Source organism: Salvia hispanica, chromosome 2, assembly GCF_023119035.1.
Source record: "Salvia hispanica cultivar TCC Black 2014 chromosome 2, UniMelb_Shisp_WGS_1.0, whole genome shotgun sequence".
Taxonomy (NCBI): Eukaryota; Viridiplantae; Streptophyta; class Magnoliopsida; order Lamiales; family Lamiaceae; genus Salvia; species Salvia hispanica.
Genome location: NC_062966.1, coordinates 37,939,889 through 37,951,922, shown reverse-complemented (window position 1 = coordinate 37,951,922; position 12,034 = coordinate 37,939,889). Strand labels below are relative to the sequence as shown.

Genomic DNA, 12,034 nt, shown 5'->3' with positions numbered 1-12,034 from the left:
ACTATTTTATGATTAAATAATTCTAAAAAATTATATAAACGCCACTACATGTATAAAGGAAAATAATATAAAAATAGAAAGATAAATAAAAAATGCTAAATCATTGTGGCTATAATATCTTTTTCTGTAGTTTACATTACAATTATAAAAATACTTTGTTATTTTAATTTATTTTTTCTTATATTAAATTATTGCGTCGTATACATTGATGATATGGCATGGCAATTTAGAGTAAAAACAAAAAAATCAAACAAATTATGATAACATAATACAAATGACAAAAAAAAATTTAGATACTTAATTATAAAATGATCAAATATAAATTTCTTTTTAAAATATATTGCATTTTATTAAATATTATCGTAATGATTTTATCATTAAATATGTAGTGTGTTAACTTATAGTCTAATACTGTCATAAATAATTCACAATCTAAATCAATAAGATTTTCCTAAACTAATAGAATTAAAAACGACCTACATTAAATACTCCTACTAAGGACAAATTAGTCATAAAATTATATTCTAAAAATGGAAACTAAATTAAAGGGTATTTTGTATATACAATTGTTGTTAATTTATCTTTTCCCTAATAATTAATCAATGATTTAAAAATTTATTTTACTAAATTGGCCTCAATTATTGGAGACTTTAATGTCTCTATCCAAAATTGAAAAAGTAGTGGAGACACATTTCATATCAGTGATATAACTTATCTTCATTCATTAATATGACAAGTACGGTCAATTAATTGGGTGGAAACAGCTCATCAATCACATGGGAATAGTCATATATCTTTGTTTTTTTTTAATGAGAATTCTTTAAGACGCCCATAAAATGTTTGTCGAAATACCGACGAAGCCCAATTTTCGAACAGATTGGGTACCGCCTGCGGTGATATAATTGGGCTTTTGGGCTAATAATTTGCTAATTTTAAATTAAAAATTGTAGTAGTATACTACTTTACTTAAGCTTGTTAAAATAATATGCCTAAAAGTACTTGATTAATAACATAAACATTATGTCTTCTTTTATACTTTGTTTATTAAGAGGCACATGTTTGTGTTTACACTTAAATATCATGCTATTTTAGTAATTTAAATTAATTAAGAAGTACTTACAACGTAGTGACATAACTTGGGATTATTTATGAGTATGATGCATCTTATCTCACATGAATTTTTACATAGTTGTATGATTAATTAGGGCAAGCTAACATATTACTCCCTCCGTCCACGAAAATTTGTCCCAGTTTTCCATTTCCGTCCGTCCCCCAAAATTTGTCCCATTTCACTTTTATCATTTTTGGTAGTGGACCTCATATTCCACTAACTCATTCCTGCTTACATTTTATTATAAAACTAATACTTTAAAAGTAGGACCCACAATCCACTAACTTTTTCAACTCACTTTCCATTATATTTCTTAAAACTCGTGCCCGGTCAAACCGGGACGAATTTTCGTGGACGGAGGGAGTATGTTTCTTAGTTGTGTTCGCCACAGGGATTAAGAAAATGTATATGATTTTTAGGTTTGTTGGTTTTGTAAACTGATTAACTAATTATAACATGTGATTAATTATATAGGTATAAATTTGATTGGATTATAAATTTATGACACTAACCATAAACTTTTTTATTTCGAACTAGCCAAGCAAATCAGGTTAAAAAAAAGGGCTACATATATTAAAATTAATATAATGTAATTTTTTATTCCTAATGGTTCCTCATTTATAATTTTATTGAAATTTGAACATGTACGCCAAATTCAAAGTAAGTGGCATGTTCACTCTATTGTCAACGCTTTTATCCTTGATATATACGTAGTTTTGTTTTATAAGTTAGAAAATTGATAAAAATAGAGATGATATTATTTTTATTTTTAATAGAAAAAATTTAAAAAGGAAAAAATTTTATTTGTAATGGGAGGACGGAGTATTACATAGTACTTACCTACTATTTCTCTATTGAACATAAATAGGTCATACTTGTATTTATTTATTTATTTATTTTATTTTTTTTTGTTTTTTTTTTCAGAATTGAATGGTTTAGTTTGTTTGTTTTCTTCTCTTTGCATAGTTTGTTTTCTTCCGTTTACCTATTTTGTTGTTGTTCTTCTTCAACACTAAGCAGGAATGGATCATTTTTTTAATCTGTATTTAAGCAATCGAGTTTCACTCCATGTATTTGATCGGAGTTTGAGAGAAGATGCTCTACTAAATTCACAATTGAAAAAAGCCAAAGATTATGTCATTAAAAAACAAAACCTAAACCTTGGAGATCACAGAACGATCACTCAAGGCCGGACCTCATTAAAACCTTCATGGCGAAAAAACCCAAAGGGAAAAACACCATGAAGGAAAAAGAGTATCCGTCTAATAAAGCAGAAAATAATGATCACAATCCCAAATTCAATCTCAAAAAAAGGTAAACAAACAGAAAGCATCAATATTTGCATTAGATCGATGGGAAAAGTTCAAGTGTGGGATTATGCTGGGATATGGATCTCCAAGCTGGACCTTCCTTGTCATCTCTGTATGTTTTTAGTAGCTCTGATGATTCATAGATACTCAAGTACTGCAAAGACGAGGAGACTTTATGCAGGAGGCGATGCGGCAGCTTCTTCAAATTACCCTTGCAATATTCGATAGTCAACTCAGTGAGGCATGGCATGATGGAGATGGCCGCAGATTCTTCTTCTTCTTCCGCCGTTATGTCCTCCCACTCCTCCCATTTGTCGCAGGAATGAAATGAAAGTTTCTTGAGCTTAGGGAATGCAACAACAACATCATCAACATCAGATGAAGATTCTATTCCTAAAAAATCCCTTCCGACAAACATCAATTGCTTGGCACCTGTAATTTGAAGAATTTCCAAGAAAGGTAGTTTCCCCATAGCCGGCAATGATGACACCTCACTCAACCAAGCCAGGTGAATCTCTTTTATAAAGTTGAGGGGTGATGACATCAAATGCGGAAGCCTGGAGCCCTCATATTCCCTGATTACCAATATATTCAAGCTGTGATGAGGCACGAGAGCTTCTACTACCTCCATCCACATTGATGATGATGATGATGACTGCTCCATTTCATTCATCTTACCACTGAAACATATATTGAGTGATTTGAGTTTTTGAAGGACTGTCTGTAACTCTGCTTGTCGAGCATCCTCGACCAATTCCTCCATTTCACTCATACTACTCCAGTAGAAATCCAATTGTAGAAATCCGGTAAGGCAATGGTATATTGTTTTCAGAAAAACCAATTTGTTGTATTGATTTCCAACTTTAAAGTCGCACAGTTTCAGTGTGTGGAGATTACTCAACTCACCTAATGCTTTCGGCAAACAGTTGAGATGAGTGTATTCAATATTCAAGATTTGCAGTTCAACCAAACTACAAATGCTCTCTCGTAACTCCTTTATTCTCCAATTATGACTTAAGTCAAGATGTCTTAAATGCACCAAACTACAAATGCTCTCTGGTAACTCCTTAATTCCATCATTCCGACTTAAATCAAGATGTCTTAACTTAACCAAATTTTCAATTTCTTTCTGAATCTCTTTTAGAGAGCACCTTGCTAAGGAGAGAGATCGCAATTCAACCAAACTATACATTCTCTCTGGTAACTCCTTTAATTCTTTATTCCAACTTAAATCAAGTTGTCTTAACTGCACCAAATTCCCAATTTCTCGTGGTATCTCTGTTAGCTTGCACTGTGATAAGACAAGAGTTTGTAAGAAATAAAGTCTGCATATGATTTCGAGGTCATCCTTTGACAATGCAACATCACGAACCTCCAACCATCTCAAGTGAATTAACGTTTCTATTCCTACTGGAATACATCTGTTAATTTTCTTAATTCTCAACACCCTTAGACTTTTCATGCAATTACAAACTTGATAACTTCTGTCTCTTTCGTCTACTGGAGGTTCGTAGTCCCAAGATAGACTACGATATTCTTGGACATGAGAAACCAATGAAGAATCACAAGCTTGACAACTTCCCTCTTTGTTATCATTCTTTCTAAGAAATAGAGCAAAATCATGTACTATATCATGCATTTTACACCATTCTATCTGCTCCCCCGACTCACTTTTCTCAATGTCTTGAATCAAACAACGCATTGCTAAATTTCTCAAGTTCTCTCGCCCTTTGAGTTCTACTGCACCATTTCCACTATCAGCGCCTAGATAACCTTGCGCCATCCACTCTTCTATAAGAGTCCCCGCATGAATTCGGTGATCTTTAGGATAGACGCCGCAATATGAAAAACAACGCTTGAGAACAGGGGACAATTCGTTGTAGCTCAAAACCAAATGGGGAAAAAGCTTGACTTCCTCGTTATTCAATTGCCAAATTTCACTCTTCTCTATGTGTCTCCACTCTTCCAAATCCTTGAACCGCAAAAGTCTCCCCAAAACAACTGCAGCAAGGGGCAATCCCTTACACTTGCTAGCTATTTTCTTGCCCACGTTTTCAAATTTTTCACATTCCTCTTTGCTTTTTCCTGCAAGAGATGTGGCACGCAACAATGACCAACAATCTTCAGGATTAAGCTCTTTTGGGTGATAGATATCATCGTCTAAGGTACCCATCATCTTGGCTACTCCTTCGTTTCTCGTCGTCACCAGAATTTTACTACCTGCTGCACCATATCCGAGATTGATTCTCAGGTCCTTCCATTTGTCTTCGTCTTCTGTCCAAACATCATCAAGGACTAGAATAAACTTTTTTCCTGAAACAGATGCTTTTAGTTTTTTTAGTGCTAACTCTTGTTGGTCGTTATTTGGAGGAATCTCTTCCGTCCCCACAAGCTCAACAATATTTTTGGCAACCACAGCCACAACAAAAGGATCTGAGACACATACCCAAATTTTTAACCAATCCTTCTCGAAGTGGGGATGGTTAAAAATAAGCTTGGCGAGGGTCGTCTTCCCAAGTCCCCCAGTCCCAACTATAGATAGAATTTGGGTATTACCACCATTAAGCGTCATATTGGCCACTATGTCATCCCTTTTCTTAAATATGCCCGACCCATGGACATCGTTGAAGTCAATTGAAGATGTGGATTGTCTTCGGTGAGACTCAGGCACTGGCACTGGATCAGTTGTAGGCGGAGAGATGACAAATTTAAAGTCCTTCCTCTCCTGGTAAATCTGTCCAAGCGTAGCTTTCACATTTTCTATTTTCTTGGCAATATCACGACGAACAGAAATTTCATTGAAAGATAAACAAGTACATCTGAGGAAGGAGCATCCTATCTTTCCCTCAGGCTCAGGCTCAGGCTCAGGCTCAGGCTCAGGCGAAGCTTCCATCTTATCTTTGAGAAGAGAATAGTTCCATTCATCCAAAATATCCTCCATCTCATAGGCTGTAGCTTCGAGCTTCTTCAACCAACTTTTGACACTATTCTCTTTCACTCCTCTCTTTTCTGCATCATCCAACAATGTTTGGATCGTCTTGAGCTTCTTGGAAAGATAAACAAGTTCGTTCTGCACGCCTCTCACCAAGTTGACTTCATACCGAATCTTATCTTCTAACATAGTTGCAATTCTCCCCACCACTTCTGAAACAACAGCATCCGCCATTTGTGTGATTTGGAGCTCCTCTTTTTCTCTTTAATCCAATATATTTGGCTGTATATGGGACAAATTAATATTCAGTTCTTTTCTCATTTTAATTAATAAAATTTAATTCATATGTTTTCTTACTTTTTCATTTTTTGACAAATTCGGCAACACAACATTTTCTCAATGGTCGGAAAGAGGAAAGAAGAAAGGAGGAGGAGGAGGAGGAGGAGAAGCCCATGACATTAAATGAACATAATTGAGGAGGAGGAGGAGGAGGAGGAGGAGGAGGAGAAGAAGAAGAAGAAGAAGAAGAAGAAGAAGAAGAAGAAGAAGAAGAAGAAGAAGAAGAAGAAGAAGAAGAAGAAGAGAAGAAAAAAAAAGAGGAGGAGGAGGAGAAGAAGAAGAAGAAGAAGAAGAAGAAGAAGAAGAAGAAGACATTAAATGAACATAATTGAGGAGAGGCAAGTGGAGAGGAAGTAAAGAAAGAAAGCTAGAGCCTCATGCATACTACGCGACTCTAGGAGTCGGGTTATTAAAAAAAAACACAATTCTTTGGTAGAAAATTAGAGAGAGAGATTAATGATTTGGTTAGATGGAGAAGCGTCGGCTTTGATTTGGTCACGGCCGGCAACAATGGTGGCCGGCCGTAATTAAGAGATTTTTTCTCGATATGATTTGGACTAAAGTATTAAGTTACGTTATAATTTAGAGATTTAATTAATTGGCAAAGGCGACCATTCACAAACCAAAATTTTAGAACCGGAACCATAACCGGACAAAATAGTTGGCTTTTGCGGTTAGGGTTCATTCAACACCTTGGTCAACGGTTTTAAGCCGGGATTGACCGGTTCAATTGAAGGTTAATTAAAGCATTGAACCATGCATCACTATCATTGAATGAATCACTACTAATTACTATTGTACAAAACAACAATAATGAGCAATTGATCAATAAAGGAAATTCTTGCACCTATACTCATATGGTTATACCTAATAGTAACCTCAGGATATAATCTTTAATGGAGTATTAATTAACACATGTTATTTCAAATTCAGTACAAATAAAATGAAGAACAGTGAACACTAAAAGGAGCAATGAGAGAGTGCGACTTACCTGCGCGGCTAGCTACTATGGTTGTGTGGCGGTCAACGGTGACAACGAGCGGTGCTGGCCGACGACGCCGAACGTTTTGGAGCTGCTTTTTTAAGGTAAAATCGTTGCTTTAGGGAAAAATAGTAACAGATATTAAGTTTAATAAAGAGGGGTGTTTAAATTCTTAATTCTTGTCCCACATCGACTTGGTAACGATCCTAGCTCACCTAACCCTCCCCCTTATAAGACCTTTTAAGGGTGAGTGACCCATTTCTAATAAGGGACTCTGTCATCTACTTGAAAATTAATACTAATACATTGCAAGCCGGCTAACAACTCATCAACATTAATTAATTAATTAGAGCATCATTAGATATTAATTACTAGTATTTTATTGAATTGGTACGCCAATTTCAAATCAAATCACATGCCCTGATGCCCTCATGGTTCAATTGTCAACAAACACACTATAATTAGAGTGAAATACACAAACAGTCTCTAATATTTGAAGTATGAAAATAGATAGTCTCTGGATTTTTTTATGGCCTTTTTTTGTATCTGAAAACATTTATATTATAAATTTATCCAAAATAAACAAATACTAATATTTTTTGCCTTTCTTCTTTTTGAGTGAATGCAATTATGCAAGACAAGTGATAAAATCCTACTTAGATAATTAGTTGGTATTATTTCGTTATACTAATTAAGGTGTTAGAGCATAGTGCGCTAGTTAATTTTCATTCTTCTTTTCAAAATTATTTCTTTACAATTAAACTCAGTTGTAAATTTAATTTTAAAAAATTATGAATTACTGTCTTTGTTCCATATTAAGTGTCACATATTGTCATTTCGGTCTATCCCATAATAAGAGTCACATTTCACTTTTACCATAAATGGTATGTAGACCCCACATTCCACCAACTAATTGTACTCATATTTTATTATAAAACTACTCATATTAAGTACTCCCTCCGTCCCCTATTAGGAGTCACTTTTTTCCATTTCGGTCCGTCCTCAATTAAGAGTCACACTTCATTTTTACCATAAATGATAGTAGGTCCCACATTCCACTAACTCACTTCACTCATATTTTATTATAAAACCAATATAAAAAAGTGGGTCCCACATCCCACTAATTTTTTCAACAACTTTTCTTTATATTTCTTAAAACTCGTGCCCGGTCAAATCATGACTCCTAATGGGGGACGGAGGGAGTAATATATATAAATATGAGATTCATAATCCACTAATTTATTCAACCAAAATTCCACACTATGGAACGGAGGGAGTCTATGTTAGAAAAATTGTTGAGTGCACTGTGCGCACACACTAATTATAGCATTATATGTAATGCTATGCTATTGATTAGTTTCTTATCTATGCATAGTGTCTTTCTTCCATTTACCTATTTTCTTCTTCTTCGACACAAAGCAGGAATGGATCATTTTATACATCGACTTCTGAGTTAAGTAGCTCTATTATAATAACACTATTATTTACACAATAGAAAGAAGCCAAATGTTCATGTCATATAAGCAAAACCTAAAGTCCTAAACCTTGGAGAACACAAAACTATCCCTCAAAGCCAGACCTCATTAAAACCCTCTATGGCGAGCAAATCCCATATTCAATTTCAATAAAAGTAAAACAAACAGAAAGACATAAATATTTGCATCACTATCATCATATCATTAAATGAATCAACACTAATTATTGTACAAAACAACAATTATGAGCAATTGATCACTAAAAGAAATTCTTGCTCCTATACTCGTATGGCTATACCTAACACCTCTGAATATAATCTTTAATTAATATTAATACATGATTATTGCAAATTCAGTACAAAAAAATGAAGACTAAAAGGAGCAATGCGACTTACCTGCACGGCTAGCAAGTGGAGGCGCTGCAGCAAACGACGACGTATGTTTTGGAGCTCTTTTTTTTGGTGAAATTGTTGCTTTAAAGGAAATCTAGTAACAGAGATTAAGTTTATGGGTAGGTGAATAAAGAGGGACTCTCCCATCTACTTGAAATTTAATACTAATACACAGCCAGCCGGCTAACAACTCATCAAATTTAATTAATTAGACATTAATAATATTTTATTGAACTGGTACGCCAAAATCAAACCTAATCATCACATGCCAACATGTCTCAATTGTAGGACTTAAATTTATGTTCATTTACCCATTAAAAAAAAAAAGTTAGTTATGCAAACCGTTTCTAATCTTTAAGGCTGAACATAGATGATCTCCAAAGAGCATATTTGAACTTTTCACTCAAGTACTTGCTCGTCTCAATTAAATTGAGTTCAAATTTTTAGGCATGGAAATTAATAAATTGTATTAAAAAGTAAGAAAGATGAATAAAGTAAAAAAAAAATTAAGAGATGGTAAAGTAGATGATGCAATAAAGTATGAGTAATTAGATATTGTTTTTTGTCAAAAAGGAAATGACTCAATTTAGATGAAACATCTAAAAAAGGAATACAACTCAACTTAGTTGAAACGGAGAGAGTATTAAATATGATATTTTCTTTGACTTTTCACCCAAATAATAAATATACTTAATATTTTTCTAGTCATGTCTTAATATTTGAAATAATATATTAATATATTAAAAATTATAATAAAATGACATAAATTATTCATATTTTATATTTAATAAATTATCATTATTTACTACACAAATGGGGTATTATAAAGTTACGCAAAATAAATAAAATGAAAATAAATTTTATTAAAATAAATAAACTATTACTCCATAATATTGAAATTTTGGTTATTGTATAAGTATAAAATGTTACTGAGAATTATATTAATAAAAAAAGATAAAAAAAAAAGAAGAAGAACTTACAATGAAATGGGAAATAAAAATAAATAAAACAAATAGTCAATCATGAAAAGCCACGTGAGAAATGACCCTCCTTTTTGAGAAATGAGAAATTTTATGGTTGTTACGTTTTAATATTTTAATCGAGCCACTATGTATGGTTGTTACGATTTAATAATTTAATCGATCCTTAATAATTTAATCGATCCTTAAAGTATGGTTGTTACGCTTTAATAATTTAATCAAGCCACTACGTATTAATAATGTAATAATTTAATCGAACCACTATGTATTGTTGTTAATAATTTAATCGAGCCACTATGTATGGCTGTTACAATCACTCTTTGTCGCTGCTTTAGTAATAAAAGTTTGAAGTTAGGTGGAAAGAACAATCACTCTTTGTCACAGCTCGGAAATTTCTATGACGATGCCAACAACCAATTACTCGATAACATTTATTAATTAGAGAATGATTGGACACTAATTATATTTTATTGAACTAGTTAACCAAAATCAAAGTGAATCACATGCTCCTATGTTTGACATCGTCAACACTTTCATTCATAAGAAAATAGCAATAAAAGTTATTGATTCATAGTAATAATTAACCGTGTTTTTGATACAAACTAAATACCATCTTAGGATAGAGAAATCCAAACGTTAAAAGCTTCTTGAGGTAAATAGAGAGGTAAATATGTTTTCTATTCATTCACTTAAATGGTCATGTGACCCAAAGAATTTTGTAAATGAGTAGCACTTAAAAGTTACTCCCTCTGTTCCACATAATTTTACTCAGTATTCCATTTTGGGTCGTCCCACATAATTTTACACACTTCACTTTTACCATTTTTGGTAGTGAACCCCATATTCCAATAAATCATTCATAATCATATTCTATTATAAAACTAATACTTTAAAAGTAGGACCCACATCCCATCAACTTTTTCAACTTATTTTTCATTGCATTTCTTAAAACCCGTGCCGAGTCAAAGTGGGTAAAATTATGTGGGAAGGAGAGAGTAAAAGTTTGTCCAAATTTACAAAATCGCATGGGTTACCCATATTACTTTTTTTCGAAGCATTTGGCCTATTTGATATGAAATCTTTTTCATAATTTTAAGGAAATCCTCAGTTAAGGATGGCCGGTGGTCGGTGGTGTTGCCGGATTGCAAGGAGTTGGATATGGGTTTTGGCGATGTTGGGCCTTCTTGATGGGCTTTGATAAAGCCCAATATTCGAACAATAAAAAACATGTCTACTTGTCCAACATTGGGCTTTGAGAAAGCCCAAATATCCAAACTGGTTATTTATTCTACTTGTCCAGTTCGAATTCTAAAAAACAATAAAAAAAAAATAAACCTTAACAACTGATTCTATCTGATTTTCGATTTTACCTCGTCCTCATAATGCCTACATATGCTCTGCCACCCCTCCGTTCTAACGAAATAACACTAATTGAAAATTTCAATTATTTGGTATTTAACGTCTAGTCCAATTAAATTATAAGAAAGTTTATCCCGACTATTAACAATAAAAACATGCATTTTTGCATTTATTTAATTTACTTAGCTCTGTGAGTTGATCTATTTGATTTATGGTGTTCTAATTGGTATGACCATATGAGATTAAGTTTTCTTCAGCTTTCTAGATTGAAATGCCTGAGTTAGATGTAGGAAGATAATTTTGTGTAGCCAACTATTCTCATTGCTGTTTTGAAAAAAAAAAAAAAAACGTCACCTCTTTTTGAGTAGAGAAGAGATGGAGTTTTGAGTCGCCAATCAGTTTGAGTAGCTCTGTTATTATTCAAACGATTGAAATAGGGCAAATGATCATGATATAAAAAAATAGAACCTAAACCTTGGAGAACACAGAACCCCTCAAGGCCGGACCTCATTAGAACCTTCATGGTAAAAAAACCCAAAGGGAAAAACACCATGAAAGAAAAAGAGTACCTGTCTAATAAAGATTTTTTATTAAAGCAAAAAAATACATATCACAATCAACAATCCCAAATTCAATCTCCAAAAGTAAAACAAACAGAAAGACATAAATATTTGCATTAGACCCATAGGTGAAGTTGAAGTTGAAGTTGGGGATTATGTTGGGATATGGATCTCCAAGCTGAACCTTCCTTGTCCTCTCCGTATGTTTTTACTAGCTCTGATGAATCCCAAATATTCAACCATCGCAGAGATGAGGAGACCTTACGCAGTAGGCGATGCGGCAGCTTCTTTAAACTCTCACCGTATCTGATATACAAGTATGTGAGACATGGCATGATGGAGATGGCCGCAGATTCTTCTTCTTCTTCCTCCGTTATGTCCTCCCACTCCTCCCATTTGGAGCACATATAAAATTCCAGTTTCCAGAGTTTAGGAAATGCAACAACAACATCATTAGATGAAGATTCTATTCCTAAAAACTCCCATCCAACAAACATCAATTGCTCCACATTGTAAATAAGGAGAATTTCCAAGAAAGGTAAAACAAACAATCCCAAATTCAAGCTCCAAAAGTAAAACAAACAGAAAAGCAAA

At 33.5% G+C, this 12,034-nt stretch overlaps 1 protein-coding gene across 3 annotated transcripts; it reads right to left on the bottom strand.

Moving 5' to 3' along the window:
- Positions 1–2,226: 2,226 nt before the first annotated feature.
- LOC125203303 (disease resistance protein RGA2-like) lies at positions 2,227–8,662 on the bottom strand. Of its 3 annotated transcripts, none has more exons than XM_048101618.1 (3): positions 8,545–8,662; positions 6,684–6,765; positions 2,227–5,635 (listed from the first exon to the last, which is right to left on the bottom strand). In XM_048101618.1, exon 3 carries the CDS (start codon positions 5,585–5,587, stop codon positions 2,456–2,458), a length of 3,132 nt encoding a protein of 1,043 aa, XP_047957575.1. In that variant the 5' UTR covers positions 5,588–5,635; positions 6,684–6,765; positions 8,545–8,662; the 3' UTR covers positions 2,227–2,455. The 3 variants fall into 3 exon arrangements, with proteins under 3 accessions (XP_047957575.1, XP_047957578.1, XP_047957577.1); XM_048101621.1 differs by having other exon boundaries at positions 6,684–6,768; positions 8,545–8,657; XM_048101620.1 differs by lacking the exon at positions 8,545–8,662 and having other exon boundaries at positions 6,684–7,411.
- Positions 8,663–12,034: the final 3,372 nt, after the last annotated feature.

Coding starts and splice junctions, on each gene's coding strand:
- LOC125203303 (XM_048101618.1), bottom strand. CDS start 5,587: ATGGCGGATGCTGTTGTTTCAGAAGTGGTGGGGAGAATTGCAACTATG.